This window comes from Fistularia commersonii, chromosome 5, assembly GCF_037954325.1.
Source record: "Fistularia commersonii isolate RoL2024-O1a breed Wild chromosome 5, RoL_Fcom_v1.0, whole genome shotgun sequence".
Classification (NCBI taxonomy): domain Eukaryota; kingdom Metazoa; phylum Chordata; class Actinopteri; order Syngnathiformes; family Fistulariidae; genus Fistularia; species Fistularia commersonii.
The window spans coordinates 21,218,067-21,241,023 of record NC_141288.1 but is presented as its reverse complement, the minus strand read 5'-3'; the positions used below and the strand labels follow the sequence as shown (position 1 = coordinate 21,241,023).

The window sequence follows — 22,957 nt, the reverse complement described above, 5'->3', positions numbered from 1 at the left end:
GTGTGTGTGTGTGTGTGGGTGGAGGCACAGAAATGGTTCCAATGACAATATTAAGTGTCCACAATGAATCAATGTCAATGTCAGACATTATTCGATATAAAGCCAAGCCTACTTTACGGTTTCATTATTTTCACAATTATTTTAATTTGTAAAAAAACAAACACGCGGTTGAGTGACGGCCGGCTGTCACACCGGCGTCCCTTGAATAACAGCCCCATTGTTTTATGCTAATAGCGGCAGCTGTGTCTCCCCTGAGATAACACATCAGGCGGAGGTGAAAGAGGAGTTGTGATTGACACCGTGTTACACGGTTCGCCGGTCGCGCAACCCTTTGTTTATGTTCGGATTTTGTTTTTGAGGCTGAACAACAGGACTCTCCCGGAATTTCCGCCGTGACACCGCGCCAAACACACGGCGGATTAATGCCCCGCAACGACCGCGGCGTCCAGGTGCTGCACTTTTGTTTACCTTTCTTGCTCCGACAGCCTTGTATTTCACCACTTCACGTCAGGGTTGGTGTCGGCGTGTTGCTTTTGGACGCCACGCCGCCCCGCGACGCGCTGACGGTGATGGAGAGCGGCTGTCAGGAGGAGCTCAAAGAGGAACACGTGCCTTCCAGTTGTGGAAAGTATGACTGCGTTGAAGCGGCGTCAAAGCAAAACACTGCACTCCGTCAATAAGACAATGACAGGATTTGGATGATTTCAAGTTTATTACGGTGTTTGACGGCGATTCGCGTGCGCAGAATTTACAATTGGCAAACATTTCAGCAGGTGTGGAAGTCGACATGAAGTGAGATGTTCGAGCGGGTTAAAGACTGAGGCCGGGAACTCTCACGCATCCGTCGTGTGGAAGGCGGCCGAGGGTTTAACAAACGCCTTCCAAACGACCCGAAGTTGTGGCGAAAGTCAATTTAAAGCTGACGAAAACACCCGAAACGTGTGTCGCGCGCTGACACGGAACCGCGGCGGCAGTATTATGGGCTGCCACTCCACAAAGTCCTCAACACGGGCGAACAAACACGGAAGCTACTGTCAGAACGTTAGCCCGATGAATATTATTTACACTGCAGTGAGTAACTTATTCGATATATAAAAATAACCCTTCAACCAAAGAGGTGTGACCCTAAGAGAGGAAAAAAAAAAACGAAGCAAAGCTGCATAAAATAGTTAGAATGACAAACCGCTGATTTTTGGAGAAGCAGCTGATCTGAAATTGTGATACAGGACGCGTGACATGATGCTATGACTTACTTCGGGTGCCGGCGATGCCGTGGGGTTTCTTACCGCTTGCGACTAAGTGTAGAAAAGTGTTGAGCGGGCAGTGAATACAGGGCGACAGCCTGCTCCCACGTGACACCCGAAAAACAAATCCAGGTTGCGTATAGGAGCCCGGCGTCTTCTACATTTCATCGGCGAATAAGAAGAGGCGGGCAGCCTCTTCAGCGCTTCCCCCTCGTGTGACCCTGCAGGAGCAGCTCTGAAGCAAACGTCTGAATGAGCACTTTTTTTTTTTTTTTTTTTTCACCAAACGTACATTTGGGTCGTGGGCAAACTCAGCAGCTCGGCGGTTGTTTTGCCATCGATCCCGGCCGGCGTGTCATTATGATGGATTGTCCGGCGGCCCTGAGGGAGGCCGGCGCTGGGACTGCAGTATCGACAAGGCTCTCACTCCCCTCTCCTCCTCCTGTTAAATACTCCTCTCCCAAGTTAATGAACTAAAAAGAAGAAGAAAAAAATGTGCAGAATTGTGATCATCTCTCAACTTTCTACGCTTTACAGATTTGAGCGACCGAGATTTGCAAATCTGGAGAAGGTAAGAGCAGAGGTGTGGAACCGGGGGGGTTTAGATGACGGTAAAACATCTTCCTGGCGAACCTTTATCCCGGCGACAAATCATTCTCATCAACTTACAACTTCACTCGGCAAATAGGAAGAAACAAAACGGAGGATAAAGAGATTTCGAGGAGCTACGGTTGGAATCTTTGGGGACCGAACCCAAATTGGCAGCGAGCGGAAGATGTGTCCTCGTTCAGACGGTCTAATCTGGCATCTGTTATTGCAGGCAGCGGCGCCGGGCCCGCGGGGGCGGCCGCCGCCGGACAGATAGAGGTGTAATTGAGAACGGCAGTTTAGTTCTAATAGGAAAATGAGATGAGACCGGGGCGAAGTTTGGGGCGAGTGTCCGACACAATTGCCTCTCATCCGCCGCTGGAGTTAGTGGTTAATGGTTAACGGAGCGCTCGCCGACAGCCGGCGCCACGGCCCGTCCTTTACACCGAACCGGATGAGCCGTTAAGTTGTCGTCGATGGAAACTCTTCTTTCGGATTCACTTCGCCGCAGAGACGCGAGCGCCTGCCGCTAATCCAGAGGACCAGAGGACCCTCTCGTTTTCTGCCGGCCGTCGCTTCGCTTCACGCCGCGTCGTAATCGGACGCTCATTCCGACGTCCACGTTTCCCACGGGGAGGAGCGAGGAGGTCGTCGCTCTCCTCCTCTCACCAGGGGACGACGGGAAGCGGGTTCCAATTTCCGAAAAGCCGTCGATGTTTTTGTCCGCCGTGCGCTCGTAAATCTCTGGGAAAACTAGTGACGGCGAAGACCGGAGAGCGTTTCACGTCGCATCTCCAAACGGAGCCTCGGCTCGATCGTTCACGCTCGGCTCGGCGCGAGAATAAACGATATTCAGGGCTGGACGGCGAGCGCGGCGGCGCTCCTCCGCATAAACCAGGAAAGACGAAACACATTTCACACATGTCATCGACCAGGGCTGGATCAAGATCCTACTTAGGCCGAACCCCCTCTTGTTCTCGAACCTTTGAGCCGCAGTCAGAACACAAACAGAACGCCGGTGTGAAGGGCGAGCCGACGGGGGTGAAGATGTGACTTTACAAGTCGGGGAACCTCACAAATATCTGCAAATCGGCCGCAAGGGGTTTTCTATCAAATTAAAAAGCAAAGGGGTCGAGTTTGAACGTCAGACATTGGCAACGTTGTCGGTCTTCGGGCGGTTAGGTGAAATCTGAAAGCCGGGTTTGCTCGTGCCGCTTTGGGAGGAAGACGCCCGAAGTTCGGTTGCGAGGTCGACCTTCTCCCGCGGTGAACTGCTAAAAGTCCCTCTCACTGAGACGTTCGCGTCAGATCTTTACCTCGGCCTCACACGGTGGTGATCTTTTTGTCCTTGGTGGCCTGTTTGATGACCGCCTGCTCGCAGATGATCTCCTTCAGCCGCTGGAGGCGAGTGTTCTGGACGCTCAGGTCTCCCACCCCCGTCTGGCTGCGATGGAGCAAGGACAGGGCGTTGATGTACTCCAGCTCCGTGTAGCGGACGCCCTGGTCCACCACCAGGTTGAGGAGCTCGTCGGCGGTGTTGTACAGCATCTCGTAGTACTGCCTGCAGGGAGGCGGAGGAAAAACAAACCCCGCTAAGTTCTCGGACGGTCGAGGAGGAGAATCGGAAGGAGCGCCGGCAGCGAAGGGAAAACGCCGGCTCGTGCCGTCAAGGCCAATCTTCTGAAAGAGCAGGTCTTCAAGGACCTCACGGCGCCGCTGTGGAGGGAAAACATTCACCATCTACAAACTGCCCAGACGCTTCTAATGAACCGCTGCTGAGTTCTGAGCCAGAGTGTGTGTGTGTGTGTGTGTGTGTGTGTGTGTGTGTGTGTGTGTCTTCACCCAGGAGTCATTCAAAAGCACCGTGGAGATGGTGCTGACACCAGTGAGGCGCTGAAGGGTTGCAGACATTTCCAGCCGCTGACAGTTCAGGGGTCACACACACACCGGAGACAGACGAGATCCTTCTAGAAGAACTGAGAGCTCCGGAACATCAACGCCGCTCTCACCTTTAGCTATTATTTCCTTCTTAACGCCACGATCATCCGCACTTTTAACTTTTTGGGAGCTGTAATGAGGGGAAACTTACTGAATAAAAGCACAAAAAAGTGTTGTAACTGGAGAGTTTGTCTGCCTGTGTGCTTGTTCACCAACCTGATCAACTTGATGGAGAACTCTGCTCCCATTGGTTTGTAAAAGCCGGCTTCTACCCAAGGTTTCATGGGATCGTCTCACCTGGGAGAAGCTTCAGCCCTCCAACTCTGACCAGGAGACTCATGCATGGACCTGGACTGCAGCAGGATGCATCCAAATACTGACAGTTATCCATGCACAGTGGTATACTGCCATTTGCAAGGCACACACATACACACACACACACACATACACACACACACACACACACACACACACACACACACACACACACACACATACACACACACACAGAGGAGCAGGTCTTGTAACACAACTTTCACCTTCTTTCCTTCAACTCAATGCACTCGTGTGTCATTTCCCCTTGTACCGTAAAACACACACACACACACACACACACACACACACACACAAAGGAGCAGGTCTTGTAACACAACTTTCACCTTTACTTCAACTCAATGCACCGCTGTGTCATTTCCCCTCGTACAGTAAAACACACAACCCACACACACACACACGCACACACACACACGCACGCACACACACACACACACACACGCACACTCGGATACACACACACAAACAGGAGCAGGTCTTGTAATACAACTTCCACCTTCTTTCCTTCAACTCAATGCACCGCTGTGTCATTTCCCCTCGTACAGTAAAACACACACACACACACACACACACACACACACACACACACACACACACACACACACACACAGGAGCAGGTCTTGTAATACAACTTTCACCTTCTTTCCTTCAACTCAACGCATTGGTGTGTCATTTCCCCTCGTACAGTAAAACACACACACTCACGGACACACACACACACACACACAAATACATCCATACACACACACACACACACACACACACACACACACACACACACACACACACACACACAGGAGCAGGTCTTGTAACACAACTTTCACCTTCTTTCCTTCAACTCAATGCACCGCTGTGTCATTTCCCCTCGTACAGTAAAACACACACACACACACACACACACACACACACACACCTGTACGAGTGTGGACATGGAGTGTGTGACTCTGTTCCTGCCTCCAGCAGGCAGGAGGAGCTCCTCTCCACACAACAAACGTCCACCTTGGCCAAGGGCAGACGCCCATCACTCTCCCGCTGCTCTGCCAGGGAAGCAAAACGGTGGAGGGAAATAATTGTAGCTCTGACATTGTCATGCTGGAGAAAGGTCTGCCGTGTGTTTTGGCCGAGGAAAGAAGTGTGAGGTCCACCGGTGTGTGTGTGTGTGTGTGTGTGTGCGAGGCGTTGAAAACATCGCGCTCGATCATCATCGCGTCCTTCGCAGAATGTGGAGATTCTCAAAAAGGACCTGAAAGTGCAAAGGGATATTTGTGTGTTTGAGAAATGAATCCCTTCTGTCGTGCGGAAGTGTTTTGGTCTCCTCGGCGAGGAGCTTCTGTCTGAGCCTCGCCTCGCCTCTCCTCGGAATCATCGCTTTCCGAGTTAACAAGGCCGTGATGAACGCTCGGAGGGCTCCCGCTCCGAGGTGCTTTACGAGCCGTCGCTCCGGATCCTCCGAATCCCCCGGAATGGAGAGAGTAATGGAGGGGTGGAACGGAGGAGATGGGGGGGATTGTGAGGGAGAAGGAAAGAGCGATGATCGTGGAGCGGCGGTGAATAATGCCGGCGCTCTGGCCTTCTTCTGACAGGCGAACGCCCTTGGTCATCCAGGCATTTGCATTCTGTCAGGCGTCGGACCCCCTCCTGAATCTCAAGCTGAGGTCTCGTACATTTGTTTCCCCGAGCCGAGCCGAGCCGAGCCGAGCCGAGCCGAGCCGCCCGTCGCTTCTGACGAGAGGTCACGCCGGCTCGCTCTCGGATAAACCCGCCACAACAAACACGGCCAACAAATAGAGAGAGGATTCTTATCCACTGATGCGACGCGGGTTTTACCCCTCGGGCCGGCGGCGCCTTTGCACGCCAGCTATCTGTTAGCGACGCTTTCTTGGCAAACACAGCGGCGCGTGAGCTCACGAGCAAAACTTACATAAAGCGGGTTTGAGATGATCGAGGCCCCGGACGACCCGAGACCCGACCAGGCCCTCGGGAGGAGGGGAGAACCTCGACTTCCGACCGAGCCTTGGACATCGCCGCGAGCTAGCCTGGGGAGAATCACGGAGAAGGAACACGGGCGAGGTGTGTGTGTGTGTGTGGTGGACTCGTCCGCGAGGAGATGGAGACGTGGTTTCGGTTGAGATACGTGACGGAGGAGGCATCGGAAGAGTCGTCAAAAGCCGGTCGGGTTGATGGTTCCAGTAAGAGGAGCAGCTTCAGTCTGCACATGAATGGAGTTCAGACAGAAGGTAGCAATGCGTGCACGTTACAGTTGGTTGTAGCCTTCGTGTGGAGCCGGTCACTTCATTTCTTTACGTTCTCTTCATCGTTTTTTATACATTATTTGGTATTTAAGTGCATTTTCTCTCATTTAAGAGCCGTAACAAAACCGGGGTTTGGAATGTTTTTCTTTCATTTCAACGGGGAAAATTTAATTCGACATTCGAGCCGAAGGAGTAACGAGCTCCGTCACAGAACCAAGTCAAGGTTCCACGGAACGCTGCTCGGAAACGATCTCGCTGCGAGGTGGTTCCTCCTTGTTTGTGTGTGTGTGTGTGTGTGTGTGGGGGGGGGGGGGGGGGGGGGGCTCCCCTGAAGCATCCATTGTCAAAACAAAGTAAGTTGATCAGCGTCTCCGTCAGCCGCTTGCCTGTTTGTGTTTGTGTGAGGGTTGAGATTACCGAGGACAGCTGGCAATCTGGCTTCTGCTCGGCGCACAGAGGAGGAGAGAATGCAGAAGGTGTGTGTGTGTGTGTGTGTGTGTGTGTGTGTCTGAATGATGTATGCTACAGTGTGATGAAAACACTTTCAAAACACTTCATTACCCGAGCAGTTGGAAAGCCATTTGGCAAACGGGGGTAAGGGTTGTTAATAAGATTAAAATCTCTCAGCACCCCAGCATCAAGACAGAGCTCCTGGTGACACACACACACACACACACACACATACTCGCACACACACACATACTCGCACACACACACACACACACACACACACACACACACACACCTTGTATCTGTTCAACAGGGCTGGAAAAGGAAAGCAGTCTTTTCTTCTATTTGCCTCCATTACAGCAAAAATGAATCAGTGTTTTGATAAACATCTCCGCTTTAGTGTTTTTTTAGTATCACACACACACACACACACACACACACACACACATTGCATATCCTTCCTGGCTCTACCTGTTTCCCACAATCTATAAAAGAAGTGCTTTAGTAATCAGCTTTTGTGTTTCCGCACGTCTGAGAGTGTCGACACGCCTCTGTGCCGCAGTTTAGATGAAATTTTAATTAGGCGCCCGTTTTTTCCCGGATACACAGAGAAAATGGAGTGGATTTATGACGCGTGGACGCTGCCCGGGATGAATGTATGGCTGCAGAGCGCCGAGGACAAAGACGGAGAGAGAAAAAGCACGGAGGGAGGACGAGAATCAGCACAATTCATTTCCAGCGTGTGGAATATTAAGGCCATTACAGGCTTCCTCCGTCAGCGTGTTTGGAAGAACACATTAGTTTGTGTGGGGAGGAGGAGGAGGAGGAGGAGCAGGAAGAGCAGGAAGATGGATGTGGGGGAGCAAAGATGACCCTCTTCATCAGCTCCAAGTGTTGCCACTGCAGATAACAGGGCTAATGACTCCACCTGCGGTGCAGCGGCGGCTCCTCCCTGTCCCGTATCAGGACATCCGGCCGTCGAACCCTCGACCGAGGACACGTTCTCCAACCGTCGCCTTGCGGGGATCCTGCTCCACTCAAAGAAACTCCAAGAAGCAGGCCTATGACAACCTCAAGAGATCCGACCGTCATGATGGTCCGGGATGGATATGAAGGCTCCTCCTGGAGAACCTCACACCACCTGAACAGCGACGGCCGGAGCCGTGGTGAGAACAGGCAGTTAAAGGACGCCAGAAAAGAGACAACGGCCCGTGGGGAACCAGGAGGCGCACCGTCCACGCCGTGGCAGAGAGTTGTCGGCGAGGAGCAGACCGCTCGGCGGGAGAAGGTCTTCTTCTGAGAGCCTCGCCGGCTCCGGCGCCAGAGAGGACAGAACAAAACATGGCGAGACTTTCTCGCGAGATCTCTGGGTCGCTCGGCTCTCGAGAGACGTCCGTGCGCGAAACGGCGAGCGGCGTTTCATAAGAGCATGTTTGAGAAGCTCAGACCCGCCTCCTCTGGCGTCCACACAAACACGTAACTCCGGCGCTTCTCGGAGTTAGCGTGCACGGCGCCGCTCCTCAAACATCTCCATCTCCCCCCTCGCTCTGCGCCGCTAAGCTTTTGTCTCTCTTCTCTGGTAATGAGGAAAGGTCTGCAGAGGCACCCGGGCTGGAGCTTCCATCACGCCGCACTGTGCAGAACACACACACACACACACACACACACGCACGCACACATGCACGCACACATGCACGCACGCAAAGACGAGCTTCATCGGCAAAGATGAGTCTCCTCGAACCGCATGTTGTCGTTGGACGGAGAGGGAGAGAGTGAACAGGGAGGAGCCCCGAGACGGAGATTTACAATTCAGCCACGGCGGCGCAGGTGGTTGTGGCTGGGCGGAAACATGAAGAAAAGACGAATGAGGGAGGGAGAGGGAGATAAAGAGGAAGACGTGGGGTGACAGAGAGGGAGCCGGCGGAAGTGACAGTGTACTGAGAGCAGACCCAAATACAAACAGGTTTATCGGCTGACACCCACCACCTCCTGACACGGCTGTCAGCTGTACTTATTACTACATCCTCTCCACGCGCCGCCGTGTCACCTCCCGACGCACGCCGGCTTTAAGATACACCCGAACCCCAAAGACTGTTTACTCGTCGCTCGACACGCGTCAGATGTAGAAAAAGACAAAAAGGGGGCTTCACACACACACACACACACACACAGTAGCCAATTCCAAATGCAGACAGGTGGGTGGCGAGGGCTGCAGCGTCTCCGAGCGAGCCTGTCAGGCCGGGGTTGAGCCCGGCGCGAGGCCACGGCGCCGGTAAATTTGCGGGGTGTGTTGTGACAGCCCCGCAACCTACCGGCGCGGGTCACTGGGCAGCCATGTTGTGTGTGTTTGTGACTGTTATGAGTCCGCGGCGTCTGGAAAAGCACCCCGAAGACGTGGGGGGTTCTTTACTCGGACGAGGAGGCAAATGTTTATTCAGATGCACCTTCGGGACGGGACGTTTCCGCGCTCGCGCCGCAGCCTGTCTGAGGGGGAAGCGACCGGCGAGGCTCCGGGCCGCCCGCGTTCCATTGCGGTTTCGCTGGAAGCTGCACGCTTCAGTTGAAGTGAAAACAAACGCAGGTGGGTTCAGATCCTGTGCTGATAAAATGAAAATGAAGCTGCGTTACTTTGGCATCGGTACAGCCAGAGGAACATATAGGGGGGTTTAAAATGTAATCCTTCAGGTCACCTGCAAAACTAAGTTGTGCGGTGCACTATGTGTGCTTAATCCCGGTGACAGCTTATTATTTTGAACTGCGGTACGGGTTGTGGAATTTGTTGCCAGGAGAAAAAAAAAGAGAAAAAAAGCTGGAGTGGACTGTTGCCAGGCAACACTGGGGGAAGTTTTGTTGGGAACCATTGTGCCTTCTGGTGGTTCATATCAAAAAGCCACACCTATAAAGGCCGTGTTTATCTCATCGCTGCCTCCGTCAAGAAATCAGCAGGGATGGGGGGGTGAGGAGGTGTGTGTGCGCGCGTGTGTGTGTGTGTAAGGGGGGGGTCAATGAGCAGGCAAGGCTGCTGCAGTCGATACACAGACGTCAGGATGGACCCACGCAACACACACACAGATGTGACATTGACGTTGCGTTGGCACGCCGGCGCGCCGAGCGTGTGCCGCGCCGAACAGATGGTCGCTGTTATTTCACTTCCCGTTCAGTGTGCGAGCGCGCCTTTGACCTTGACACAAGTCGATCCTGATGCCAAACATGACGCGGCCCGAGCGCGATGTGACAGGGACGGCACGCGCAGCCCGTCAGCCCGAGGACGAGGTCGCTCGTCGTTGCCGCGGCCCGTCGATGCCGGGCTTCTTCACCGGCCGCCGTTTCCACGTTCTCACGCCGATCTGTGAGCGGCGCGGCCAGTCGCCCCGACTGCCACGCAACCGTTGAAGACGGTTACATTTTAAGCCTTTAATAGCCATTCATGAATAAATCTCTGTTAGGTTTGCAATGTACGAGGAATCTCCGATAGATTGGAAACTTGCTTACAGATTCGTAGAACACAAACACACCCAACACACACCCGAGCGTGATATTTTCATGACACCCTATGGAAGTGGGATTTGGGGTTTTCTGTGAGCGATCGCGGCGCTCGACACGAGTACAGCCACAAGGTGGCAATATTTCAACATCCTTTTCCCTCCACGACACTCCAGGACGGACGGAGGGAGGGAGGGAGGGAGGAGTGGAGGGGAGTGGAGGGGAGGGGGTTCATGAGTTCTGCAGTGCTGGTTGCTGGGCCTTTCTTTAGTTTTAAGTCAGATCAATGGTTATTACTGTGCCCTTGTCCAGGTCTCTCGGTGGTGCAGTGTTTCCCACAGAAGCACGGTGAGGCGGGAGAGCCGCCTCCACACACATCTTAAATTGCAAACGCACGAACGCGGTCCACAGGGGTAGAAAGGCAAGCATCTGCTGCCTTTCTCCGACGCGGGCGTCCTCCTGCGATCGCTTCCTTTGCTTATTTTGCTTGTTTTTCCAGCGTTGGCAATAAAAAAGGAGTCAATACTCTAAGTGTATTTGCCCTCCCTCTGTGTGCATTTTGCTGCAGATTCAGCGAACAGACAAACTCTTGCATGTTATTCTCATGCATCCTCCAGCCATTACATGGAGAATACTGAGGATTCAATGATTTTACGCGCTTAAAGAGGGTATTGGAAATTGTGCGCCACTATAATTGTTATTGGAATGCGGTCGTGCACGGCTGCACGCTCAAAACGCCGCCAAGTGGTGTTTGACGTATTGATATTCATATTGATATAAGCGCCTCCTTGGCTCGGCTCCTTCCGGCGTTCAAAATCAGGAGAAAATCTCAACAAAAATACGACACGAAGTCCGTGAGCGTCTTTTTTCAGGAAGCTGATGACGTGCGTTCGTTCGTCCGTCAGCGGGACTTCTCAGGGATGTTCAAAAGAAACACGGCCAGTTGGCGCGTTCACAAAAAGACAAACCTCTTCATTTCTTGCTGGAAATCTGTTGAGAACGTGTGAAAAGCAGGCCTGGCAGAGGCGCCTGCTCAACACGCGGGACTTTACGTCCCTTCCTGTCCCGCAAAAGACGCCGGACGCCACGCCGGGTCAACATAGCGTCGTAGGTCTTGTGTCGCGTTGCTCGATTTCGCCTTTTTCTCACAAACATAACCCATCTTGACATGATACGTCATGATGCTACTCCTTCACGTATGTCCGGTGTTGGGAAACTGCTCAACAGACATCACGTTTCAGAAGGCGAGCATATCGAGACGGCCGGGCGGCGACGCGAGCGCATCGTGACTTCAAATGTATTTTTCTATCACGTATCTTATCATCTGAACATTTCTACTTGGTAATGATGCTAGAAAAAGGGAAAACACACCCAACCGCTGGCCAGTTAGGGATGGATCAAAAAGTCCACTGAACAGAGGATTGAAAAAGATCTGCACACCAAAGATAATTTATTCTTATTCTAAACCCCATCCTGTTAAAACGGGGATCGTTCTGGAGGAATTCCATATTATATCTTGTCGGTCCGTCGTGTGTTTTCTGTCTGTATTGTTTGGTTCTGTGTGTCTAATTCTCTCTCCCATGTACAGTACAAACTGCTGCATGCTGAAACCCTGGATTAAGAATGTTTTAGTTTGTGACACATAATCCGTTTCCAGGGTCTGGTCTCATAAGATGGTGAGGATAATGTTATAATGTTATCTCGTTAGACGTGCCGAATGTTAAGATGACATGTCTAACTAGAGGCGCGGAAAAAAAAAAGGGGGGAATCAATGACATGATCATTCCCTTTAAAAATGGCGCCACAATAACATGTTTGTTGACACATATCTCCGGTTAGCAGCCGAGGCAGAGCGGTTTTTTGTACTATGTGTCGCAGAAATTATCTTTGGAGCACTTTTGGTGTGCAGATTGTTTTCTCCGCTTGTAAAAGGTGTCTGCAGTCCACTGCATTCGGTGCACGTGTCTGGAAACCACCGTGCACAAACTGTTCGTTCTCTTCGAACTGCACCTGCTGCTTTCTTGCACTGCTGTTTAGATGCTAAGCTATTTTCATTGCCCTGTACTTGTACATAAAGTTGAATGGAATGCTTATTTTGTATACGGCACGTACGGCTGGCACGTGTGTTTACTCTGCATATTTTATTTACGTTTTGCTGCGAATGGCTGTCAACCGGGGCTCCCATCCACCCCATTTGATTGAATCCCTTGGATTCCTTCAATTTAATGGTCAAATGAGTGTTTTTCAGAAAGGCCATATGGGCAGTTAGCCCCATACTTTATGGGTACTCTCATCCTACACGTAAAAGCGGTCATTTCTTAAAAAGCCAACCGGAGGGTAAACATGTTAGTGCTCGTGGCTGCATTTGCGTTCGCGAGAGCCCGGCCAATCACACACAAAAAAAGCCATGAATGGGTAAACAATGTGCTCTGCAATTCCCAATCAACACCTCCACACCACCCACGCCTCATAATCAGACGGAGTGGGAGACAGACGCAAAGAAAGGAAAGCCATCACCGGCGCTCTCCATAATCAAAGTTGACAGGGGGCAGGAAAAACACATTAATCAATGTTCCTCCGCATCCAGAGCAGTTGGGGTCATTTCAGAACACTTCTTTCTTTTTTCACTGGAAAGGGAAACTTGGCGCGCATTAATGGCACACTGCGAAACAATAGGCGAGTCCGCTCGTCAACACAACACGGACGCCCATCCACTGCGCAAAGATGGCAGGAGCGCTGAAAAGAAGTTAATTAACCCTACACGGGCCGGGCGAGGGGAGGAATAAATCACTTATCTGACACCGTCTGACTCCTGAGGGGGGGTTGTCATTTTATTTTGCTGATTTGAAGAGCTTCCATTCAAGAATGCATTCGAGCAAACAACATGTGTCTGCGCGTGTGTGTGTGTGTGTGTGTGTGTGTGTGTGTGTGTGTGTGTGTGTGTGTGCGCACGACATATTGGGTGTTCTTGATTTCTCCCACCTTGTTGGTATTTTTTTGGGCTATCTGAGTCTCCCTTTTTGGAATCCGTGGTACGCGCCCAGTATTTTCAGGGTGACGCACAACATGCCCTATTCTGGCGAATCAAGGAAAGGAATAATAATTAAAAGTAAAAACAGCGCGATAGAGAAAGACGCTTCCTCCAGCTGCTCAACGGTCGTCAGAAAAACAGACATGTTGTGGAAACGGTTTCCTAGTAGGGTCTTGATTTTCAGCGCTAATTCTTTTATTCAATACAACGAAACCTGATCGTCGATGGCTGTCGAAGCCGAAAGTATATCTGCTCATTTGAACATCCAACACCGCCGTGGCAAAAGCGGAAAAGGAGGAAATCATCTGAACGCAAGCCATGCATCTCCAGCTGTTGTACAGCAGACACGGCGCGGCAACGCGGCTTTCATCAAACCAATCGTCCTGTAAGCTTAATGGACTCTGTGAGACAGGAAGGCAGGGGCCATTTGCGGGAGAAATGTTTGCCGGGGTGATGGATGACACCTTCGCTCTCCACCGCCAAGCGTCACAGGAGCTCGACACACGTCGATAAGTCTCCCGTCGGTCCGGCTACGACCGTTTCATTGACCGAGAAAGGCCTCGGAATCACGCCCGGAACCATTTTCACCTCCCTGTTCCCAAAATGACACCGTTTCCAAGTGTGGAGACAAGAAGGCGGGCGGGAAGCGCGTTTCCTCGCAGGGATCGGAAGGATCATCGCGCCGCCCGAGACAAACCACGCTTTACGGGAAGAACTTTGATTAAAAGAGACGGGCGGGAAGAGCATAAAGGACCCCGACGCCGCCAAACAGCCTTCTTTTGTCCAACAATCAGCACGTCGTCAAATCTAATCTTTCAACAACAACGTGCGCTTTCACCCTTTCCGCCGCTCTCTCTCCTCCGGCGTGTCCGACGCCGATCATCGATGCCGTTCGACCGACTTCCTTTCACTTGGTTTTTCCTCCCTCACGCCTCGCTTTCTTTCCCCCACCTTTGCAATCACCTTACATTTAACACTCTCTGCAGCGGAGGACACGGGAGCTCCTGATCGCTTCCACAGCCCGCTTCTTTCACCGGCTCTTGTGAGGAAATTATCTGAGCACTGATTTCCCCCGGTGCCTGTCAGGGATGGACAGCGCTGAGCAACAGCAGGTAGACTCGCAAAAATATAAATGTATGAATAAAAACGAGCAGCTAACATTCACACACACACACACACACACAGAATGTGTAGTTGACAATCTGTTGGACCATCTGGCTGCCGTGTGCATTTACATAGATGCTGTCTGAACTTGAGGGCAGAGTGTGTGTTTGTGTGTGTGTGTCGGCGTGGGGACACGGGGTTCCTGCCAGGGTGATGGGAGAATGTCGGCCCACCAACAAAACCCAAAGCGACCGGAAAATATTCTTCTAAGTTAAGATAAACGTCAGATATCTCCCAGCGTTTTGCGTGCTGAGCTTTGGGGTTCCTCAGGGTTCTGTTCTGGTCCTAGAAATGGATTCCTGGCTAATTTTCAACCCGACTTTCTCTGCTATGAAGATGATCTGCCTCCCGTTGAACAGAGATGCCGCCCGTTAAGTTGATATTTTACTACCGAACTCATCCAGGTTGGAAATGCGAATGATTTGATTCTTTCCTACACAACTCTCACTCTTCGGACGACCGCGCCAGTCACAGCAGCGACGCTCAGGAACCTCCACGCTTTCCCTCGAAAGGCCTCGGATCGTTTGGGATCTCAGTCCTTCTTGCTTGTGTACTACTAATGTGGTCTTGTTGAGGCACGAGGCCTCTCCAGAGCCCTCAACGCCGACCTCCGGGGGTCTGGAGTTTGGCTCCGATGAGCTGAGGTCGAGCGTACGGACGAGAAGTTCTCGTGTGAACAACTGGAGAAGACTCACCGAGCAAAGTCGAGGTCGGCCTCCCTGGACATGGTGATATTAGTGAGGTTTTGCTGCAGGACAAAGATGTTCCTGCACATCTTCTTGATCCCGGACTCGCTGATCCTCTTGAAGTACTGGGCGCCGTTGATTAAGATACAGGAGACCAGATGACCCAGACCTAGATGCAGGAGAGGTAAAGAGGGTAGAGAGGGATGCTGGTGTCAAGAAGCGGGCGGAGATATGAACCTGGCCCCAGATATGGGGTCTACACCGGAGCCCTGGTCCACGCTGACCTTCAAAGATGTACTGGAACTTGTGCTGCTGCAGGGCCGCTGCCATGGCTTCCTCGATGGCGGAGATGTCCTTGTTGAGACTGACCACCCGCGGGTCGTAGTCCATGCTCTCCACGTTCGCGACGATAGCGTAGTTGCCTTGCTTGGTCAGGGGGATGAGGTAATGGAAACAGTGCACCCTACACGGGGAGAGCAGAAGAACCACGAAGCCCGTTAGACTTCGGATCGCAAACCTGAGATAACATCCGGTCGCTTCCAACACTTCCCTCAACCTTCCAATTTCTGCGGCTGAACTTTGATGCATTTCATAAAGCCGGCAGGAGATCGGAGAGATCTTTCTAACCTGGTGCGCTTCTGGGGGCGTCACAGTTGGATGGAATAACAAAAAAAAAAAAACAGGTGGATCGTTCTCCATCTTGCAGAGTGGAGTGTATTTCCAAGGCCTCACGTCTCCAGCTCCCGGAGCGTGTACACTCTTAACGCCAATAACACCCCCCAAATCATTAGATTTAGAGTGCCCGTTATAAATGTCCACTTCTTAAATTACAACTACATCACTGCGGGGTTTTGTTCAGCAATGAAATCTGATTAGTTGAAGGGTAACATGTCGAGCGCTGTGCTCCATGCGCTGCACAACAACAGAATCTAATATATTTACAGCCTACGGCCCATGTAGATATAAATATGTATATATATATATAAGTATATAAAGGCTTCCGCTCGAGCTCTCGTGTTCCGACACAACAGCTTCAGGCCGACTCCCTGGTGCAGCATGTTCTTCATGCTCACCAGCGGCTCCATTGTTCATCCAAAAGGCGTTCAAGTCAAAGCTTGTGACGAGCGGACACGACCGGACCTCCCGATGCAGCCAGAGTTCACTTGTTCGGTGCTTCTCCGAAGGTCGGAGGGTGGAGAGTCGAGCGCGGGAGCTCAGGTGTTCACCTTCACCTGCCAGATCTTTGCTGGCGGGGCGTTTTTTTCTACCCTACCCTTCGAGAAACACAATTCAACCCTATATTGACAATAACGTTGACTTTGACGTCAGATGCTAACAGGCTAACCAGCTAATGAGATGAAGCCACCTGTACTGGTCCAACTGGTGTTTGGAGACGTCAGAATATTCACACTCGGCCGCAGATATTTAGCATATGCTTTTTTACAACCCGCTGAAAACAGATCTTATAATGTTTTACACCTGTCTCTCATAAAATGTATATCTTATATTACGATCTCAAACCTTTGTGTTATAATCCTCCGTCTTATCGACTACATTGAAGTCCGTGGAAAGAAAATTTCTCTCACGCCGTTCGGCGTCAATATTCTCTCAACTCCCCGATGGCGGCGGCCGCGGGTCGACGGCCGTAAAATGATATGTGCCTTCGTCTCTCCCCTCGGCTCCCCGGGCAAAGCCGGTGTCGCCGCCACATCATCAAAAAACACCTCCGTCTTCCTTCCTTCTCGGTCTATTCAATCGTTCCTCCCTCTCAGTTACAGCCTCACCCTTCTTGAACCTCCCCCACGTTCGCTTTTCCTCATGGCTTCTTTAAACCGGTGCCACTATCAGGGGAAATTCGCAAGACGGGGGAGAGCCAATGGAGTGTGGCGCATAGCTAGACAGCAGCCGGGGGAGGGCTCGCCGCTCAAATCATAAACAATATTGCATAAGTTACACAACAGCCTGTTGGGAAACGGGGGCTCCCCGGGAGGACGGAGGTGGAGAGGGAGTATATGGGCTGGTAAATGAACTCGGGCGTGAGCTTTATGCGCTTTGAGCTCCTGAACCTTCATCCGGCCGAGCCGTTTGCTGCCACGGCATGTTGATGTGTTTGGACGGCTCGTTTCAAGAAGGCTAACTGCTGATAATCGGTCTGAATGCTGAATTCAGACTCGGTTTCAGACTGCAGAGAGCGCTCGGACTACGAATACTTGAAATAGCGTTGTTGTTTTTCTTAAATTATTCCAAGTTTTTTAGCACAGTTAATTATTGTATATATCCACTCTATCCATTCTCATTTTTCCCTTGCTTTGTTTTCTGTTATCTATTCTTATCCTTGCTGTTGTTGTCGTCACCTGCTTCTTGTATTCATATGTCTCTTCTATTCATATTTATTGACATTTTTATTATTGAGCTGCTGTGACAACCTAATTTCTTTCTTTTTTCAGTCGAGTACTATGCTATCTGGCGGCGGCAGGGGAGCAGGCAGGGGCTCAGCGTCTTGCTCTCACTAGGAGGAGCCGGGAATCCGACCGGGAACGCCGGGTTCCGAGGCCGATGGCTCTACTTCCTGCATCACGCCGCGACAATAAACAACACCGATGGCGTTTGATGAAGAAAGTATCATTGGAAATCATCCATACCTTGATGTTTCTACTTAATAGTGTCTGGAAGTTAATTCCTGATAAAAACCCTCTCTGTCTCCTTTCCTAAAATATTGCTCCAATCTTCTGCGATCATCGAGGTGCAGAAGTTACTGCAAACTCATAAGGCTTTAGCGTGGACTATATTTCTCACGCCATCAGATAAAGGAGAGGAACTTTTGGTTTCTCCTGAGTCACATTAAAACAGAGAGTGGCCTCCTCAGGAATACCAATGAACCTCGAGCTCCGGCTGACTGTGCACGGCAAGATGCGGAGATCTAACTGTTCCCCAGAAAACAGGATTTCACTTTCCTCCATGAGAAAAGCATATTTAAACGAACGTATGCTTCAGACCCACACGTCCAGGATTAAAGTATGACATCATGGTAGAAAACCAAAAGAGGCCGCAGCCCCTTCTCACCGTAGGAACCTCTTGAAGCTCCTCAAACTATTTCAAGAAGAAGGCTATTTTCTTGTCGCATGGGACGGCAGAGGAACCGAGAACCAGAGACCTCGGGTCCTTCAACCATCTTAGCTTCTACTCCAACCAAGGGTCTTCTTACAGCTCCATAGGAAGGAAGTCCAGCCCGTTTCATGAACTCCTCTATCAATCCCTGGACTATTAATCCCTCACTTGGACACACAAGGAGGAGCCGGGAATCAAACCGGGGGCGTTCGGTTCCTAAAACGATTGCTGGACCTCCTGCTCCACCCTTTAGATAAAGGCTTATGACTAACGTGGTTCTTCACACGGTGAAGCAGTGCAGGGAGAAGATACAAACCCTCCAACCATCTGATTGTGGTTATTATGTGGCTTCTTCCACCTCCACGTTGTCTTTATCATCTTCCTCTTCTTCTTTGCTGCTTTGCTTTTGAGCACGGAGCTTCAGGTGCACGTCGCAGGGGTCCCTGCCCGATATACAAAGCAGGAGCAGGAAGCTCCATCCAGGAACAGGACATTCTTAGACCTTTTGAAGAACCACGTTTTTATGCCTACCTGACCTCCAGGTGCAACACCAGGAGACAGCGGTTGGCGATGTCCTGGAACCCGGCGGACAGGTCACTGAGGGTCTGCAGGATCTGCTCTCGGCTCCGCTCGCTGTCTCCGACCCCCTGGTTCTCCACCGAGCCTGCAGACACACCTGGGAGGGCAGAAGATCCAGGACGGACGCAGAGGAGCGCCGTTAGCATGGGGGGGACATCAGCAGCTAGAGAACAAGCTAATGTGCGGCTGCACTTGACTTCACACATCTACAAAGTACACACACACACACACACACACACAGGCGCACACACACAGGCGCACGCACACACACATGCACACAGTTAGGACACTATTAGTTCAAGTTCACACACTTCCTGAGTCCTTCAGCATGTTCTTGTACTTTCTTCTCGCCACTTGTGCTGAGACAGCAGGTGCATGTGTCGGTGCGGCGCATTGTAAAACACACAAAAGGCCTGTGTGTACGTGAGTGTGTACGTGAGTGTGTACGTGAGTGTGTACGTGAGTGTGAAAGAGGGAGCAGGAGAGCATGATGAGTGTATATAAATTCAGCGCGGCGTAGATCAATGGCCATAAATTAGCAAGGGGAGGAAAGGGAGAAAAATTGGCCCAGTCACTCATATGTAAGTCTATTTGGTCAATGAGGCGAAGGTGTGTGTGTGTGTGTGTGTGTGTGTGTGTGTGTGTGTGTGTGTGTGTGTGTACGAAGGGTGACTGTTGAGCAGGAGAATGCAGGGGTCCACGATCGATGTGCCGCAGTTAAAGCCAGCTCCCCAGTTACTCTTCCTGCCTTTCCGAAGGTCACACATGCACAGAGGCGAGCGTGCACGTACGCACCGCCGGGGGCAGGGAGGTGGGAAGTCTGAACCCGGGCGGGAAGAAGCCGCTGCTCTGTCGGCGTGGGACTAATTCCGGAGTAACCGGCATCGAATTAAACAGCTATTTGGGTCAATAACACCCGGCTTGTCTTTCTGTGACGCCATGTGAAAACTGGCTCTTATTCATCGAAGCTCCGCCCGTAAAACGGAGACGGATCCGGCGCTCCGTGTTCCCCGCAGAGGAGGACCGAGTCGCCACGCCCCCTTTTTTGCACAGATTCCCGCAAAAGAAATGGCAAATTCGTGTCGGCGCGGCTGAGCTTCGTGTCTCTCGGTAACGAGGCCGGCGCGGGGATCCTCCCGGTCGGGCGAATCTGAAAAGACAGTTTGTTTTTTAAAAAGCCGTGGCGGTTCAACCTCCCACAGGCGCTATCAGAACCGGTCGGCTCGCTTATTAATCCCGCTACCGCTCGATCCCTTCGTTCCGCCAAAGAAAGCGCGGCCGTCCCCGGAGACGGCGCGGCTGCCGGTTCGCACTAATTTCGCCCTTTACCCAACGTAATCATTTACCTTTTAGCTTCTGCGGTAATGATGTCGATTCCAGAGGGGAGTATTGACACTGCGGCTGACTTCGGTCCTGAAACTTACTACGCCCGGACTTCATTCCCACATTGTTCAAACTTACTTTATCAAAGCAATATTGAGCCGCTTTGCATATTGAGAGCTTCTGAGCGCCATTTCTTTTTTTTTCCTCCATTACAGGCGCTTTGAATTAACCCCTGATAAGACAACGGGCCCGCCGGCGTGGGCAAACAGCAGGGAGGCACAGGTCACCTCCATCCAATCAACACGGCAAACACATCCGGGGTCGTGATGTGACATCGGTGACAGCTTCTTGCGCGACTCCTGCGTCTGACATCCCGAGATAAAGGAGCAAGATGGGATTTTCCCATTAAAGGTGCGCGCCGAGCATGTGGACATGCATAAGTAACGGACTTGAAGGGATGTTCTGTGTGTGCATGAAATCGCTGGCTAATTAACTGCATTCTTTGGCAAACCTCTTGTGTATCTGGTGTGTGTGTGTGTGTGTGTGTGTGGGAGGACACGGCTGTGCTCGCTTGTGTTTCCTGTTCAAAAAGTTGGGAGCATACTGTCACGGGCCCGAGGAGCGGCAGACGGGCCTGGAACCCGCTCCGTTTGGGCTGCTGCTTCTTATTCCATTTTCAACAACTATTCCATTGGTTTTTTCATGTTTTTTGTCAAATCGTACCTCTGAAACAACAGGGCGCAGAACATAACATCACAACGGGTTAACAAGAACAGGGTCAGGATCCCAGCTGGGGTCGGGCCAGCGGCGGCTTCACCCTGGACCGCTCCATCACCGGGACGCATGCATGGAGTCCTGCAACCAGCCACTCCTTCGCGCACAAACAATCTTGCGAAGTTGAAAGTGGGAGCTATCGTGGTCGGCTCCTCGAGCCGGTGGCTCCTCGAGCCGGTGGCTCCTCGAGCCGGTGGCTCCTCGAGCCCGACGCAGAACCCGACGCTTCGGACGCTCCTGTGTGTCCACGGCCTTCAGGCTGGAGAACGGCACAAACCTCTGCCCGGCCTGATGTGCATCTGTGCTGCTTCCACCGCCTCACCCATTCACACGGGTCTAACTCTTTATCCTTACTGGTCTCACTCCGTTCACATCGTCATTATTTTTGTTCATTTATGTTGTTTTTCTTCATTGCTATTGTCACTGTTTATATTGCCGTTAAGTTCTGGTGTCTATTTTCACCCTGACTGTCTTCTTGTTTTTCATTCATTCTGTTGTCCATTCCTGTCCTTGTTGTTGTTCTCTCTGTTATCTATTTATTTGTGAATGTCTTCAGCTATTTTCTAATTGTCTTCTAATTTTCTCTATTTGTAATTATTTTCATATTTATTGACACTTCTAAGTGTTGCGCTGCTGTGACAAAATCAATAAAGTTTATCTTATCTTGTCTCATCAGCATAAAAGACGCTACTTTTTTTCACAGGCTTTGAGAACTGCAGCTCCAACAACAATGTGGCTAATGTATGAGACTTCTGGGTTAATTACGGCAGCTTACTTCCATCAAACCCACTCGCATTTACGATCGGTCTTCAGATCAGCCATTTTGTGCTTATTGCAGGCGAGCTGGTTATGGAAAAGACGAGCAGAAATGCATTGGATGCGGCTCTCAAGTAGAAAGCCATCAGCCTGGCTGTCCGAGACGGAAACAGAACCGCAACATATTAAGTTCCCGCGTCAGTTCTGGAAAAATGTAGCGGTAGTTGTAGATGTTACCGTCATTTATTTCATTCAAAGTTTTCAGGAAAATCTTTCTGTAACATCTCGGCGTGTTGACTTTCAGCCAGAATAAAAGGAAAGGTGTACAAGACAGTGGTGAGACCAGCGATGATGTTTGGACTAGAAACTGTTCCAATGACCAAAAGACAGCAGGCAGAACGAGAGGTTGCAGAGATGAAGATGTTGAGGTTCTCTTTGGGAGTGACCAGGATGGAGAGGATCAGGAAGGAGTCTATCAGAGGAACAGCACATGTTAGATGTTTTGGAGAGAAGGTCAGAGAAGCCAGACTGAGATGGTTGGGTCATGGACAGAGGAGGGATAGAGAATATATTGATAGACGGATGCTGGAATTGGAGCTGCCAGGCAGGAGGTCTGGAGGAAGACCAAAGAGAAGATTTATGGACGTCATGAGAGAAGATATGAAGGTAGTTGGTGTGAGAGAGGAGGATCCAGAGAATAGGGTTAGATGGAGAAGGTGTGGCGACACCTGGAGGGAAAAGCCGAAAGAAGAAGAAGAAGAAGAAGAAGAAGAAGAAGATGGACACCTGCGGCTTACAGATCAGTGCGGCTTATTTACGTAGAACTTCTTTTGTCTTTTAAAAATGAGTAGGTGCTGCCTCTACATCCGTGCGCTCTACGATCCGCTATTACGATATTCAGCTTCTTATTCCCACACGGACAACGTAGGGTCTCCATGAACCTCCTGCATGTGTTGGAAGGAATCAGAGAACCCTGAGGAACCTCTGGCAGACCCGGGGAGAACATGGAGCCTCCCAGTGGGATCCAAGCGGGACCTTCTGGCTGCGAGGTGGAAGCTCTCACCACAGCTCCACAGCTCCACAGCTCCGCTGCTCTTCCCTGACATCTTGCTGCGCTCTCACTTGCAACTGGAGGCCTTAACACGAGTTCCCGGCTTTTCTAGGACGCCTGATATTAAGCCTTCAACGATCTGGATGAACATCGTCCTTCCTGGAAGAAGACATCGCCGTCACGTCGGATCTCCTGAT

General features: G+C 51.2%; 1 protein-coding gene across 1 annotated transcript in view; it reads right to left on the bottom strand.

Moving 5' to 3' along the window:
- Window positions 1-1,605: 1,605 nt before the first annotated feature.
- The window catches only part of exoc4 (exocyst complex component 4), a 111,347-nt gene continuing 89,995 nt past the window's right edge, over window positions 1,606-22,957 (bottom strand). Inside the window, exons 17-21 of the mRNA XM_086147315.1 lie at window positions 18,809-18,953; window positions 15,454-15,632; window positions 15,179-15,338; window positions 3,149-3,393; window positions 1,606-1,717 (exon numbers count right to left, since the gene is read on the bottom strand). Coding sequence (XP_086003441.1) covers window positions 3,156-3,393; window positions 15,179-15,338; window positions 15,454-15,632; window positions 18,809-18,953 — 722 coding nt within the window. The 3' untranslated portion in view covers window positions 1,606-1,717; window positions 3,149-3,155. The remainder of the gene's footprint in view (window positions 1,718-3,148; window positions 3,394-15,178; window positions 15,339-15,453; window positions 15,633-18,808; window positions 18,954-22,957) is intronic.